The sequence below is a fragment of the Sylvia atricapilla genome, chromosome 22, assembly GCF_009819655.1.
Source record: "Sylvia atricapilla isolate bSylAtr1 chromosome 22, bSylAtr1.pri, whole genome shotgun sequence".
NCBI lineage: Eukaryota > Metazoa > Chordata > Aves > Passeriformes > Sylviidae > Sylvia > Sylvia atricapilla.
The window spans coordinates 7,150,162-7,166,817 of record NC_089161.1 but is presented as its reverse complement, the minus strand read 5'-3'; the positions used below and the strand labels follow the sequence as shown (position 1 = coordinate 7,166,817).

Genomic DNA, 16,656 nt, shown 5'->3' with positions numbered 1-16,656 from the left:
AAAGCTTTGGGCAGCAGCATTAATCTGGGGATCAAATTTGAGGTGCAAAGAGTATCTTGAAATGTCAACTCAAACTAATCTAGGCTCAGAATTTAACTTAGCAATGTGTTTTTCCTTGTTAAAATAAAACTAAGTGCCTTAATGACTTTATTTTCTTTTTAAGTATCCCACCATGTTAACACATGAGGTTCTGTGTCCTTCCATGTATGCAAGAACCTCAGTCAATCCAGCTGTTCTCATTTCCCATGAAATTTTGGTGTGTAAAATATAAACAGCAAAAAGGTGAAATCCGATTATGGTGTTTAGGGAAACTTTTCAGCAAGTGCCTTTTCTGTGACAGTGGGCATTGGGTATTGTCTGGATCTGTGTGAGGCCACACAGTGTTACCCAAGTCAGGCTTTTTTATTCTTTTGGATCTCTGTATCTCCCTGTTTTATTCCACAAATAAACCAGATTCTTTTCTGTGTGTGGGGTTTGTGCATAGTTTCTTTCCCTTTTTTTCTCTTTCAGATTTCTACAATGCCTTTACAATTAAGAAATCTCTTGCAATTTGCCTTTAAGTCACCCTGCAACAGCTCCTCAAAACCTTCCATCCCTTTTGACAGCCCTTTCTTTTGGTGGGTGGATGAGGAAAGGAGTCACTGGGTGAAGAGACAAACAAGGAAACAATTCCAGCAGGATTCCTGTGTGGTTAGCAAAACAGGAGTTGCCATTGTGTGGCAGTGCCCTGCTGATCCGCGGGGTTTGTCCGCTGAATGCCCGAGGACTTGTGGCTTTGGGGACTTTTCCCTTTCAAATTAAAGCAGAGATGGGAGATGCTCTTGACAAGCCCAAGGTTTTGTGGATTATTTGGTGATGAGTTTGCCTTGGTCCCCTCATTTCTAGTGTGGGACAGCTGCCTCTGGAGCCACGAGAGATCCTGAAGGATCGGAGCTGCCAGGCGACAGGTCCCTGGGGGTGTCTCCAAGCATGGCCCTACCTTCCACACTGCTTTCCTTGACTCACTGTGTTGCAGAATCCCCCGAGGTCCTGTCCAGCAGCCCCTGGAGGATCGGCTCTTCACTCCGACCGTCTCGGCTGTGTACAGCACTGTGAGTATCCGCCGGGGCTGGGGCAGTGTGAGGGGATCAGATGGGTGTGCAAAACCCTGTGCAGTCAGAAACTGTGCAATTAGAAATAATACCTTGGAAAAAATGCAACTTCTTTTTGCCCCCTGAAATAAACGGTGCTCAAAAAGACCCTCTTGGTTGCATGTGAATAGGAAAAGAAGGGGGGATCTTCTGGCTCTCTGCAGCTCCCTGACAGGAGGATGCAGCCAGGTGGGAAGTCAGGCTTTGCTCCCAGGCAATAAGGGACACAGCCTGAAGTTGTGCCAGGAGAGTTCACATTGGGTATTGGGAGAGTCTCTCCACTGAAAGCATGGTCAGACATTGGCACAGGCTGCCCAGGGCGGTGGTGGAGTCACATCCTTGGAAGTGTTCAAAAAATGTGTGAATGTGGCACCCGGGGACAGGGGTTGGGTGGGCATTGGTCGAACATTGGTCAATCTTGGAGGTCTTTTCTGACCTTAGTAATTCTGTGATTTTATGAAGAACTTTTTTTGTTGCATGGGAGCAAGAAAGGAAGAAATCTTTGGAGGACTTGAGGGTCCATTGGTATTTTTAAATGTCTCTAGTTTTATTTAGCATATTGGAGAGTGTGTTTTCCCAACAGTGTCACTGGAGTGATGGAGCTTTGTCCATATTTTCATTTGTGTCACTCCATCTCTTTCCTTTCCCCTGAATCTCACAGACTGATTGTTTTGGGTACTAGTGGCTTCTAATTTTTAATACCTTCTTAGGAGAAAAATAATCAAGAAAGATTTGTTTTCATGTGAAACATTCCACTGTATAGAGGAAGGAATATTTTGATATTAAATAAAGTATTTGGGATAGGTGCCTTTGGCTCGCTGTCCTAGATGAATGGTAATGTATAATATTGATTATTGTAGAAATTTAGCTTAGAAACAGCGATGTTTATTAGTGAACATGATAATCTTTTCCTTTAATTAATTCCTTTTTTCTAATGGCAATAAACCCTGGAAGCCCGGGGTTATTTATAAGCTTTGCTAAATCAGCACAGCCCTGGGAAAGTCATATTTTACTTTTCTAGTTGGGATAATGCAAATATTTTTAATGCCAAAAAACCCTGCTTTTAAGCTGCTCTTTTAATTATTTGGAGAACAGGAAGAAAAGCTGTAGATGGGATAAATTCACTACATTTTATGCAGGAACATAAGCTGCTTATAGAAAAACATAAGCTGCTGTGCAAGGTTTTCTCCTCCCCTCTTTGCAGGAGTGACTGGGGATGGGATTCTTGGCTCTGGCTCCTTGGAAGGTCGTGGGGCTGGAGCATTTTTTGCCCAGAGTGAGAACAGAGAAGCTATGGCTGCCCCATCCCTGGCAGTTTCTGAGGCCAGGTTGGACAGGGTTTGGAACAGCCTGGGATAGTGGAAGGTGTCCCTGCCCATGGCTGGGGTGGAACGAGATGAAGAGGATCAAAGTCCCTCCCAACCCAGCCATTCCATGATGATTCAATGATAATGATGATATTTAGCCCTTCCCTTTTTTGGGTTGTAGAGGAGTTTTGTCCTGCCTCCTCTGCTGCGGCTGTCAGGGGTGCTGAGCTGAGCTCTGGGTAGGATTAAGGGTAAAAGTGCCACCAAGTGTCCATTGGTCCCAGAAAGGCAGCAGCTCAGGTGGCTGTAGTGGCAGAAGGACTCAGGTGTGGCTGTGGGTGGTCTGATGGCCAGGCAGCCATGCATTCCCATCCAGGTGAGTTGGAATGGTTGGGATACAGCTCTGACAAGGGTTGAAGATGTTGAGGTTTGTGGTGTTGACAGCAGTGAATCAACAAACCCGAGCTGCAGGCTTTGTGCACCTTCTGTTCTCAGTATCTGATATAGGAATGTTTGTGTGCAGAAAAGCAAAACCAAAGGAATAAATTCAGAGGAAATCCTTCCCTCTGAGGGTGGAGAGGCCCTGGCACAGAGTGCCCAGAGAAGCTGTGGCTGCCCCATTGCTGGAAGTGTCCAAGGCCAGGTTGGACAAAGCTTGGAGCAGCCTGGAATAGTGGAAGGTGTCCGTGGCCGTGGAACAAGATGAGCTTTTAAGGTCCCTTCCAGCCCAAACCATTCTGTGAACATAAATGTATAAATAGTTATAATAAATAATTCAGTTTATATTATGTTTTATATGCCCCATGCAACACTTAAAAACACTTTAAAATATCTTAAGTCCTTTAAAGAAGGTTATTTTTTTCATTTCTTTCTTCCCAAGATATAATGCAGATGCCTGTGGGGAAAATATAACTGTAAAAATTTAAATTAATGTAAAATAGAAAAGTAACTGTGAAGAATGACCTAAAATAGCTGTTGAGTATGGAAAAATATCGCTCCTTGCTACGTTGCAGGAATAGAAGACAGGGCTGGGAATATCTCAGTTCCAGGATTTGAGAATCTGCAGGTTTGAGAGAAAATTCCATGTTTTGGGGAAGGGAGAGAAATTTCTCAGCTGGGTGCCTTTCAGGCTTCCATTTGAAGCCCCAGGGAGATTTCAGATTCAGAGAACATCCAGGGAAAAATGAATTGGGAAGGAAAAAAGCACGTGATGGGAGGGCCTTGATAAATTCATTCATGAAACGTCTCAGTGGTTTGTTGCACAAGGAACAGCACCATGTATTTAAGGCCTGGGTTTGTATTAAACAGTTACTTTGAAGAGCTCTGTGCGATCACAGAATCATGAAGCTTGGAAAAGTCCTCCAAGATCTTCAAGTCCAACCTTCAAGTGCATCCTCAGTACCCAGGGGCTGCTTTTTTCCATTGGCGTTTTATTTGCTTGCACATCTTCTGTGGGATTCCACGTCAATTATGGATCATCATTTCCAGAGCTGTGTGTTCTTTCAGAGCATGGCTGGTGTGGGAAGAAATCATTTGAGATATGGGCAACCCACAGATGAATCCCCAATTTTTAGTTAGATAAAGATGAAAAATAATTCAATTATCCTTTTCACGCCTGTCCACATGCATTATCAGGAACCTTGGTTGCACATTCCAGAGCTCTTTTTTTTCCCACAGCTACAAAAATGGGAATGGAAAATCATGTGGCTTCCGCTATGAGCCCCAATAATAAAACCGAATCTGAGGAACAAGTTTTCCAATAGGACAGAGGTAGGAGGTGAGGAAGAGGCCAAGCGGGATGAAGTTTGTGTGAGAACTTGGAGATGTGCAAAATTCACAACAAGGCTTTGGTAGAACCTCTTTATCAAGGAAATCATACTGGTATTAAAACCAAACCCACCTAAATTCATCATAAGTCATCTTTATTTATTTTGACATCTTACACTGAGTGTGTTGTTGGTTTGGGTTTGTTAATAAATAAATCCAGCAGTAAAATTATTTGAAAAGTCACAGTTGGAAATAATTATTTCAATGAACTAACCTAGTAACAATTTTCCCTCATCCTAATTGGAGAATGCTCTATTTGCAGAGCTACTTTTGGACGTAAAGATTGGGGGTTGTCCTGTAAACAGCTTCTTGCCTGGTGTTTCCTAATCCTCTACACTGCAAGAAATGAGACTGATTACTTGTGTGGCCTCTGAAAGACCCCAAACCTTCAGAGTTCAGAAGGGGAAGGGGCATAAGAATGAAATTCTGTTTCTGTTGGAAATTATTTCAAAGAAATGTATTCCAGAGAGTTTTTTGGTTGGAGTTCTTTTGAAAGGGAAGAGAACTGCACAAAAGGTGACTGTAAATCCCACTTGTCATCCCTGTCCTGTGCCCAGGGGAATGGCACTGAATCTATGGAAAATGAGATGAATGAGCAGAAGCAGACATGCTCTTCAAATTCAGCACGAGGCACAGCTGTGGAATTGGATAAAAAGAATAACGATGTTTATGGATACCCAGTTTTGGCAGGTTATGGTGGAGATTTGTAACTGCTTTAGTAGTATGTTGTGATTGTAAGTGCTGAAGCTTGTGCCAAAATTACTCTGGGATAAACTTTCATGAGCTGGGGGCTGGGCACTGGTGGCTGGGCTGGACACAACCTCCAACACTGCTTGAAGCCACTCGTTAATTGCTGACCCCCATGTGCCTTTGGAGCAGATAGCATCTCCTGTCAGGATGCTCAGCTCATGCCAGCTGGGGACAAAGAAGGTAATGGGGAAGTGAGGTGCTGAAGAACCTCCTTGTCCCAAATTTTAAAGGATTAAGAGTTGACTCTGTCAATCGCTCTTGGGGTGTTTTCTTGTTTTTTGTCCCATTTGTTCCTCGAGTATTTCACACCCAACAGAAGTGCCATGATACACCTTCATGTCCTTTACAGGGATCTTCCTGCAGTGAAAAGAATCCTGTAGAGAAGGGATTAGGGAGGATTAGCTGCTCCAGCCACCCTGTGCTTAAAGGAAGGATCTGGGTCAGGAGGCTGACGTGGTCCCTGCCCAGCTGCTGTGGAGGATGTGGAATATGCAGGAGGGAAGCTCAGTCCTCATCCTGTTCCAGCCTAGAATCATGGAATGGTTTGGGTTGGAAGGGTCCTTAAAGCCCATCTAGTGCCCTGGATGTCCCCTGCCATGGACAGGGACACCTTCTGCTATCCCAGGTTGCTCCTGGCCAGCCTGGCCTTGAACACTTCCAGGGATGGGGCAGCCACAACTTTCTGAAGTACCTGAAACCAAGGACTTGGGTGGGCTGAAAAGTAATCCCAAACTTGTAGAAGATGCTAAACCCAAAAGGTGTAAAAGGTCTCAGAAAGAAAAGCAAGAATTCTAGACTGAGTTTTTTTATTTTGTATTACATTACCTGCTTCCTTTAAAATACAGGATTAAGGCTTCTGGAAAACTGTAATTACCTCTTGCTACTCAGGGAAAATAGAAGGTGATGCCCTAGCAAATTAATATGTAATTTTGTGTATCCATTTTTAGGAGAAAAATTTAACCTATAGATTTAAGGAGGATATTTGCTTCCATAGTCATCTCAGACCATTTAAGAAACAGCAAACCACACCCTGGGCTCTATGGGGGCAGGTATCCCAGGAGTGATGAGCTTAGATAGTTTCTACCTTTTACCTTTGTTAAAAATTACTGAAAAAAGACACAAATTTAGCAAGTTTGTCTTCCTTTACTAGCTGTTCACATTAAAATCAGTATCTTATAATTAATTTTATTTGTAAATAATTCATTGTAGAAGTAGGAAGGTGTGAAAACACTGATGTTGCTGTAGCTGCTGAGAAAGGCTCTCTGTGCTTTTCCTTCTGCTGGAACAAACACCAGTCCTTGGTTTGGGTGCACTAAGTTAGACTTGGCTAGCCTTAGGAGGGCCTGGAAAATCAGTGGTTGGCTCCTATTGGATACTCTCCTAATGACCTGTTGCCAAACTATCAAGCTGGTACAATTTTATAATTGTTCTGCTGCCTTTGTTACATTTTAAAGCCAATTTTAGTAGGTCCAGACCTGTGTCTGTCATGTGTCTGCTGCACTGCATGGGGGTATCTCATAGAGTCATTCAGGCAGCTGCAGTTTTCCTCTCAGTTCAGCTTACAGATTTCAGATTCAATCATGAGAGCATTTCTTGATGTCTTTCAGTAACCTCCAACTTAAGTTATTTTCCCCAGGGCAGTACTGGAGTCGCCATCCCTGGAAGTATTGGGAAGCTGTGGGGATGTGCACTTGGGAACATGGTTTAGGAGTGGACCTGGCAATGCTGGGTTAATGGTTGAACTAGATTATATTGGTGATTCTGGGATTCTCTTCCATGATTCCATTTGCATGTTGTAATTTCTGAGGAGAAGGAGGACTGTGGGATGCTCACACTGACCTGAGGTATTGGTAGTGCCCCTGTCCCCATTGTCAAAGCCCTGTGTGGAGTTGGCTGCTGTTGGATCAGAGGATTTTGGATGGTTCCAGCCTTAGCTGGAGCAGTGTTTGCACTGCTGAGAGTAGGGAGGTGAAAACTGGCAGTGGCTGAAGTCTCACACCTGTCAGAAAGTAACCTCTCTTTTCCCCCAGGAAGTGCCATTCAAGGAGAATCCTGGTGAGGAGCACAGGTACAACCTGCCACTGGGGCTGTTGATAGGAATGATTTCCTTGTATTTTGGGTTGCTTTTGCTTCCTCCCCTTCCCTGACTGCATTATTTGATATACATCACAATCTGTAGTCACTCCTAAACACAGAGTGCTGCACGACTGACATGACAGCTCTCTCAGGGTTGACACAGGAGTCATGGGATAGACTTTAATTTTCTCGGGGATGGGCTGTGGAAAGTTTTATGGAGCTCTCTGTAAGGCTGGCTCTGATTCAGCTGAGGCTGCATGCACACACCTGCCAAGAGAGATCAGCCTGAAAAAGAGATGATTCATCCCTGGCTAAGGGAAGGATCCAGTGGGGATAGAGGATGAGGTTCTGTGTCTGACCCACCCTTTCCTCTGATGTGCACTCAGGGGCTGTAAATCTTCCCACAGTGAAGGCTCCTGGCCCATTCCCAAGCCTGGAGCTGTTGCACATTGTGATCTCTTGGGATTTGGGTGCTGGCACAGCTGCTGTGGTGGTTTAGGAACTGTAATGACAGGTGTGGACACCCTAAGTGCAATAAAGTGACTTGGAAAAAGCGCTTAAGTGGTGAACTCTGTGACTTCTGCTCTCTTGGAGCTTGGAGTTCGTACTCCGTTAAAGGAGTCAGGAATCTCCTCCTGCCTTCTTTACTCTGCTAAGGACATTCATGCATACGTTGGCCTGTGCAGTGCCTGTGACCTGTGTGGGCTTCAGGTGCCTTTAGCGCAGACTGAGGAATGATACATGGGATACAGGGAAGAAATTCCTCCCTGTGAGGGTGGTGAGGCCCTGGCACAGGGTGCCCAGAGAAGCTGTGGCTGCCCCTGGATCCCTTGAAATGTCCAAGGCCAGGTTGGACGGGGCTTGGAGCAGCCTGGGATAGTGGAAGGTGTCCCTGCCCATGGCAGGGGTGGCACTGGATGGGCTTTAAGGTCTCTCCCAACCCAAACTGTTCTGTTATTAAGTGTGATTTTCAGCAAACAAATAAATGAGAAAAGGTCAGTGAGAAACAAATGCTGAATTTCAGTAAGTGTGCATTTTTACCCAGTCTGCCTACATTTAATTGTGTTGAACAGCCAGAGGTGTCACCCAATAGATGAGTGACTTTTTTTCCATTGATTCCCTTTTTCTTTTACTATAGCTGCTTTCTAAAATACATTTAAAACTGTTCCATCATGGAGATAGTAAAGTAGAGCAAACATTTGTGTGCTATGAAAAAAATTCTCTAATATTTTGCTTAAAGTGTTTTGCCAGGTATTTTTGATAGAAGTTGAGAAAGGAGATAAACATATACAAGAGTTGCATTGCTATTTCATTCTTGGCTTGTGGCAAGACCTGCAGATACCATGGCCTCTCTGCAGTCCTTTATTTTTCCTTTTTGGAGAGGAATATGCAAATTTCCCCCTTACTTTGTTGCTGGTAATGTGTATCCCCTTGCAAAATCCCAGTATTTTTTGATATGGCTTCTCACAGAGGGATCAGAAGGTCTCAGGCCTGAAGGCAAAGGGATCCCCACACATGTCCACCAGTGACTCCAGCTGGTGATCTGATCTTTTGATCTTTCCACATTTTCCTGAATCACATAAATAGTAAAATAACTTGTGCCGTGTTTCACTTAGATAAGTATATATTATTTTATCTCTCTAGATATGTACAATGGAGTCTCTGCAGACTGACTACTAATGTAATGTTTTACTAACAGTTTATCTCCACACAGGTAACACAAGTAGCAAGACAGCCGGGTCCTCCTGCCCCATCCCCTTACACTGCACATGAAATAAATAAGGGACACCCAAACCTTGCTGCAACACCACCAGGACATGCATCGTCCCCTGGGCTCTCACAGGTAAGCCCTGGCATTGGAGCAGAGCATTTCCAGCCTCCCCCTTTTCCTCCTATCCCACTCTCAGCCTCTGCTCAACAGGTAACTGAGTTGTGTTGTCTGTGACCAGTGTAGAAATAAAGTGAGTAAAGAGTGTGGCTTGAACCTTGTAGTGATGTATAGGCAGCACTTAGATTAGCACATCGATACCATCAATTGGTATTTGTAAATTAAATACAAGACATTTGTTAGACATTAGTTCCTCATGGAGTCTGTAACAGAAACTAAAAGCAACTTGAAAAATTAGAGAAAACAATTATGGATGAGGAGGAATGTGTTTTGCTGTTGGATCAGGCATTTTGGGGCACCCTAAAAGTGCCCTGTGTGAAAATCCTCAGGGATTTTCCAAGAGGAGTTTTGTACAGGGTGGTGCAGTTCTGTAGTTCCAAGAAATGGGTCAGGAAAACGAGTTGCACAAATCATTTCTCATAAAAGAGATCAGACAAAGGGCTAGTTGCAGAAAAGTCCAGAACAGGAGATAAATGGGAGTTATATAATAAGAATGGAGAAACAGAGTTTAGTGAGATATGTGGAATGAATTGGTCTCTTTGTAGCCTCTATTAGTTAAATATTCTGTAGGGCTGACTTGAGATTGGAGAAGCTTATCTGAAAAAGGAGGGGCAATAGAGGCAGGTAATGGGGCGAGGAAAAAAGGGAGATGAAAGATACTGGGATGGGGAAAGTGGGATGTGCAAGGAATGAGGTGTGAGATAGAGCTGCCTTTGCTCTTGATTAATTTATATTTGTGTGGATCAAGCAGGAAGGCCTGAGCAGGTCAGGTGTTAAGGAGAGTGGGTTTGCAGGATGAGGGGCCGAGGGTCGGGTTGGAATGGGGAGGTGATGGGGAGACCCTCAAATGGATCCAAGCCCCCTGGCAGCCTCTGAAACGTTAGATTGCAGCTGGCCTTCCAGACCAGGAGATGTCTGGAAACAGATCATGGAAGGAACACTTCATCTGAATGATGCACATTTTAGATAAAACATGATGGGGAAAGTGAAACTTGTGGTTGTCTTTGGGAATGTGCAGATCTCATCCTCCATGGGTGGGAAATTAGAGGCTGAAGTGTCTGGCAGGTATTAGTGGTATTGTAGCTGTTCTTGCATTCTTGCTGCAGGGTTGTTGGGAGTAAAGGTTCTGGGTTGAGGACTGCGGCTCACAGAACAGAGAGGACACAACAGGGTTGCAGAGCAAACCCTTAGATGCTGCTGCCTGGCTTTTGTCATGGATCAAGGCATTCCTTCCTAGTAAAGATCATCAACACAGGAAAGCTACTCAAGTGGCAGAGAGAATGGAAGAAGAGAACATTCTGGGCAGTCTCTTTAAATCTGTTGTAATCAAGGGATTTCTTTTCTTCCCTTAATATTTTCCCATTGAGTCAGGGCATCAGTAGAGAGTGGGCTGGGTGCCAAATCTCCAGCCAGCTGGATAGTGCTGCTTTCCTGTTCTGCTGGCTCTTGGAGGTGGGGGTCAGCTTGTGTCCGTGCTGTACTGCTGAAGTGACCTCAGAGCCTCTGTGGCACACGAGGACCCTCGGGGGCTCCGGGGGTTGGCCGTGCTCCCACTGTGTGGAGCCAGCCCTTGGGTGCTCAGGGACAGGGAGGAACAGCAAGACTGCGGGGTATGGGGCAGGTGAAGCTTCAGGCATTGTGGACTTTGAAGTGAGAGAGCCCTGGAGACCGCAGAGCTTTTCCCCAGGTGATTCTCCTACCATGGTGGAATTCAGCAGTGAAGTGGCACAAATGTTGGCTCCTGTCCATTCCTAGCCAGTGTCAGGCCTCCCCTCAGGAACCCCTTCTATTAGGTGAAGGTTCGGTGGTGGTGCCAGGTTGATCAGGGCTTAGAGCAGCCTGCTCTAGTGGATGCTGTCCCTGCCCATGGTCAGGGGAGAATTGGAACAAACTGATCCAGCCCAAATCATTCTGGGATTCTGTGAAGGACCAAAATGCAAGTGCCTGCACTTGTGACACCAGTAAGGCTTGAAAGGGGATCAAAGCCTTATAGAATAACCTGTCCCCAGGGACAATTTTCCATATCCCAGAACTATTAGATATTTGGGTAAATTTAAGTTTTGAATATTTTTCTGTGTATCTCATTTTGGACCCCCTGTCAGGAGTTGAGTTTCTGTGTTACGTTATGGTAAGAAATTGCCAAGCTAAATGGGGATCTAGACGAAAGCTTAACTTGTTCATTGCATCTGTGATTTGTCTCCCCTGGGCTTCAAGGAACGCCCTGTGCTTGTGTTAAGAACAAGGTGAGTGGAAGTTTTCTCTTACCACACCTCTTGTAGTTTGTGAATTTCCATCATGGTTTCATTTGTTTGCTTTCTTTTAGAAAGCGATGAGAGAGTAATTTTTGGATAATCTTGTCTGATTCTTGGGCATCTTAAATCTTGCTGTTTCCCTTCAGAGATAAAAGGACTCAGGCTGACATGGGATTCAGATGAATGTGTTATTATTAATTACTTCAACAGCAATAAACCACAAATATCTCTGTTTTACCTACCCACGCTCTGTGTTGATGATTGAACACTGAACAGAGAATGTCTTTGCCTTTGTCCAATCATGCCTAACGTAGCAAGAGGGTGTTTGTGCATAAAAGAGAAGGACAAGACCACTTCATTTGAATTAGAGTCTGATTAAGGGTCATTGATTTCTCCATCAGACCTCTGAGTTAATAAATACTCATCAAAGTGAATCTTTCCAAAGTAGTCTTTCCACTGCTCTTGAGGCAGTTAGTGAGTGAAAATACTGTTGGATGTTTTAGGCTTTGGTTGTCATTTGGTACTATATGGAGTTTGGGCAGAGACAGAATTTGTGTCACTGCTGGTGTGGGCAGACTGCTCTTGAGTGCTCAGCCCCGAGCTCAGCAGAGTCTTTCCTTGCTGTTACCCAGGTGACATCTCAGCATCTTGTCAGGCTCAAGAGTTTCCTGAAGTGGGGATCTCACAGAACCATGGAATGTCCTCAGCTGGAGGGGACCCACAGAGATCAATCCAACCCCTGGCCCTGCACAGACACCCCAACAATCCCACCCTGGACATCCCTGGCAGCGCTGTCCAAATGCTCCTGGAGCTCTGGGGCCGTGCCCATTCCCTGGGGAGCCTGGGCAGTGCCCAGCACCCTCTGGGGAAGAACCTTTCCCTGATCTCCAGCCTAAACCCTCCCCTGGCACAGCTCCAGCTGCTCCCTCAGTCCTGTCCCTGATGACAGCAGAGATCAGAGCTGCCCCTGGGGAGGAGCTGCAGCCCCCAGTGGGGTCTCCCCTCTGGCTTGTCTTCTCCAGGCTGAACACACCAAGCGCCATTAGCTGCTCCTCGTGTGGCCCCTCCAGACCCTTCACCCTCACCCTTGGCAGAAGCCATGCTTTGAAGGTGAAAGGAGAATGAGGGTTAACAAATGCTTTGGTTCCACCAGTGACCCCTTGCTGTCCAGGCTGCTCCAGAGCTGCCTGTCCCAGAATGTCTGGGGGCTGGGAGAAGAGGTAATACCTTGAATTCTAGTACGTGATAAAAGGAATTGCTGTCCCTTACTAGAGCTCTAGGAGCTGGAGCACTTCACTGTAAGTTTGTGTGTGATGATATGATGACATGGTGCTGAGTGGTCAGAGAGGGAGTCTGGAAACCAGGGATCAGGGAATGTATGGGATATTTAACCTGAAAAATCAAGTGCAAGTGAGTGTTGTGCCTATGTTTGTTTTCCTTTAGCTTTATCTAAATGGACAGAAACAGCTGGTTCTGTGGTGCTTTGGTTGGGTGACCCTTTCTCTTACTCCTCCACTGTTTCTATCTGACGTAGCCAAAACAAGAGCATGGCTCTGTGTTCCATCTCCTCTGAGGGCTTTCCTGATGGACACTCTCTGGCACTTCACTGCCCTTCAGGATTAGTTTGTGCAGCGCAGTGAGATGACCTTGGCAGTAATGTGGAACAGCCCCACACCCCCATCTTTGCAGCAACAGGCAGCATCTTTGCTTCCCAAATTCCAGGGCGTTGAAATCATAGTGCTGCTCGCGGGAATGTGCTGAGCTCTGGCACCAGGGAGTGTGCAGCACATGCTGCTGCAGTGGTGATATGGCCAGATGTGGCCTCAAGTACATAAAATTTCATATTCCTGGTGGGTTTTGCATGTTTTTCTCTCATTCTGACAGGGGGAGGAGCCCAGCCTCTTTTCCTCCTCTCCTGGCTTGAAACTGCAGAAGGAGATGGTTTGACACGATTCCCTTTCTCAGTGTATGGAGGAAAGGAGAAGCCGTTGCAAAAGGAGCAGAGCAGTTCCTTCTTGAATATGGCTCCCAGAGCCAGTTATCCAGAGCTCATGTAGAGCCTGGATCCACAGTCAGGCACCATCCCATGATGGATGGGAGAATCCAGAGCAGGCTGAGAGCATTCCCAGACCCCTTAACAGAGAGCAGCTGAAATGCTGTAAATGTGCCCCATTCCAGCTGTGCCTTGCACTGATGAATGGGGCAGCCATCATAGGTTGGGGTAAGGGGAAAGCAGAGCACTTCCAGAGCAGCTGGGCTGGGGAGCAGAAGGAAAGAGCTTCCCTCTGTCCATGGAGTGAACAGAGGAAGAGAGGGCTCCTCCAGAGGCAGTGTGCAGAGCTTAGGACACCGGGAAAAGACAGTTTCATCCCCCTTGGAGTGTTTTGGAGGATCCCAGGGAACAAGTGCAGTTGGTTCTGGCATGTGAGGGTAAACGGTTTGGAAAAGACTCTTGGCTTTCTCTGGCTCAGCTTTAGAACTTCTGGTTCCAGTGGGATGCTGAGGGGTTCTCCTATTTCAGGCCCACAGTTTGGAAGCATCAAGCAACCATGCTTGGAACAAATTGGCAGGAATTTCCTCTGTAATCAAGATAGCTTCAGCTCTCGTTAAGAACACGTTGTGCACTGAGGAGATTGGCACTGCCTGCCCACGGCTGCCTGTTGGAATGGCCTGGAATCCTGGAGCCCCCAGGGAGCAGAGGATCCCACAGCGTTGATGGGGACAGTCCTCTGGAGCTGTTGTACTTGTGGACGTCCCTCACCTGCTCCTTAAAAGGTGGAGATATACCTAGGTGAAAAAAAGTGCAAGAGGGCTAATTCTCTGGATCTTGCTGCATGGAGACCTTGACTTTTAGGTGGCTGATTTAAATCCAGAACAGATTGTACCAGCTGAAACTTGTTACCATCTGGTTCTGTGCCTGAAGTGAAGAGAGTTTTGTGGTCTCATTCTGGTCCTCAAAAATGTCACCATCGTTAAATTAGCATTTGTAATAGCAGGGAGACATTCCTTAGTACCTTCAGGTCTGGGAATGTGTGCCAGGAAGCAAGTCTGCCTGCCATCTGTGGCGTGTTTCTTAGGCAATCCCTGAGCCCCTCTTTTATGATCTTGGATCCTTTCTACAGGAGCTGGAATAATCCTGTTAGAGCCATGATGTTTATTCAGTGCTTCCATCTTATGCAGAGCCCAGTTTGAGATGCTTTTAATAAAAGGATGTTTATTAAGGGGTTGGAACGGAAGGAAGGATGTTATTTAATTGTAACCTCACCCACTGGAACCCTGGGATCAGTCAGGTGCCCTGGGATGTGGAGAGTGTTACTCCTTGTTCTCTCCTCCTGTTGAAGGCAGCTGCCTTTGGAGTCTGGTTGCTACATATTAAACTTGTCTTCTGCCAAATTGTGGTGAGCTGGGACAGGACTGAGGGAGCAGCTGGAGCTGTGCCAGGGGAGGGTTTAGGCTGGAGATCAGGCAAAGGTTCTTCCCCAGAGGGTGCTGGGCACTGCCCAGGCTCCCCAGGGAATGGGCACGGCCCCAGAGCTTCAGGAGCATTTGGACAGTGCTGCCAGGGATGCCCAGGGTGGGATTGTTGGGGTGTCTGTGCAGGGCCAGGAGTTGGGTTGATCCCTGTGGGTCCCTTCCTGATCCATGGTTCCTCATTGTTTGGGTCCACGTGTGCTTTGCTGGAAGGAAATAGTCGGCATAAAATCAGATAATAAACTTCCACTGCCGCTGGGGCACGAGGGGCTCCCAGTTTTATTGTCTCATTCAGGTAACCCCCCCTGTCTATCATTTTCTGTGTACAGGAGCATTGTTGTGGATCCCTTGATCTGAGTTGGTCTCCAAGCTTTCCAGGGAGCTCTTCCCCCAGAGAACTTCCCTGTGTAGGAACCTCCTTGTTTTGTGTAAGGTGCCCTTGTAGCCAATTCCCTGCTAGTTAAAACTACCTGGAATCCTGTAACTCCTGTGGCTGTCAGTCAGGGTATTTATTCATAATTTAGACACAGAATGAAAGATTAAATTCTCCTTATATAAGTGAAGAACTTGGTGCTGGACCAGCTGAGGGAAAACGTTGCCTGTTTGTGCTGCTCCTCCAAGCAGCAGATTCCAGTTTCTTGGATCTTCTTTCCATTACAGATAACAAGAATAAAACAAATTTAAACAACTTAACTCCTGATGGTGTTTTGTGAACAATAAACCCATCTAAATAACCAGATTAATATGTAGTAATGGTATTTTTTTTTGACCAGTCAAGAGTTTGACCTCTTTTTATTCTCCCTTCTTTCCTCATGCTTCCTTCTGTACATCCGGGTCAGGCTTCATCCCAGCAAATTTCCAATGCAGTTTGCAAATTTCAGGCTTGCAGGAATATGTAACTGCAGGTGGAGATTTGAAACTGAGAGTTATTTAATAGCTGATAAATCCAGGAGTCTAATCTTCTTTTGGCCTTTGTGTTCAAGACCTGCTGGAAGTGCAGCTGAACCTTCTGGTTTGTAATAGGATTAGGAGGTTTTTGATTGGGTTAATAATGCTGGGAATATTTCCTCCTAGAATGTATTTCATTATTTTTGGTTCATTACTTTGCTTTTTACCTCATTAAGTTAGATCTGGGCAAATCTGGCTGGAAACATCAAATGTGTCTTGTATCTCGGTGCTTTTGGGCTTCAGGGGGCTTTTGTGTGGGGATACTTGACTTCATGGGTGTCTTCTAAATTGGGAGAGCATCTGGGTGTAAGAGCTGCAGGAAGGGAGAGTTGGGAAGGCATAATGTCACTTCAAATGCTGATTAACACCATTTATTTTAATTATTTAACCTTGGAAGCAGTTGGCTTTCATAAGGCGCAATGTAGGAGGGATGTATGAATTAGTTTTAGTATTTGTGCACTCGAGGACAGAAAGAGCCTTTAATTCTTTTTTTTTTTTATTCCTAACAAGGAAAGGAAAGAAAGGAAGACCTATTACAATTTTACCATGTAGATGTACAAAGAAAAGACTGCAGCACAAATAATGAGTCTAGTTGGGACTAGATCTGACTTAAATGCCTCATAGAATCCTATCATAGAGTCCCAGGATGGTTTGAGTTGGAAAGAATTTTAATCCCATCCCGTTCCACCCTCTGCTGTGGTCAAGGACACCTTCCGCTTTCCCAGGTTGCTCCAAACCCCGTCCAACCTGGTCTTGGACCCTTCAAGGATCCCGGGGCAGCCACAGCTTCTCTGAGCACCCTGAGCCAGGGCCTCCCTATCCTCACAGGGAAGGATTCCATTCCAATATACCACCTATCCCTGTCCTCTGGCAGTAGGAAGCCATTCCCTTCTCCTGACACTCCAGGCTCCTGTAAAAAATTGCAGCTCTGAGAGGCCTGTTTAATCCTTCTCCAAGCAGTCTGGTTTGCCCAGTGGGGAGAGAAGGGATTTTCTACTGCTGCTTGA

At 45.7% G+C, this 16,656-nt stretch overlaps 1 protein-coding gene across 4 annotated transcripts in view; it reads left to right on the top strand.

The window, feature by feature from the left end:
- The window catches only part of EIF4G3 (eukaryotic translation initiation factor 4 gamma 3), a 155,679-nt gene that overhangs the window by 43,603 nt on the left and 95,420 nt on the right, over window positions 1-16,656 (top strand). For 3 of the 4 annotated variants that reach the window (XM_066334487.1, XM_066334489.1, XM_066334488.1), the window contains exons 2-3: window positions 1,016-1,091; window positions 8,790-8,933. In XM_066334487.1, coding sequence (XP_066190584.1) covers window positions 1,016-1,091; window positions 8,790-8,933 — 220 coding nt within the window. The remainder of the gene's footprint in view (window positions 1-1,015; window positions 1,092-8,789; window positions 8,934-16,656) is intronic. The other variant, XM_066334485.1, reaches the window with a different exon arrangement.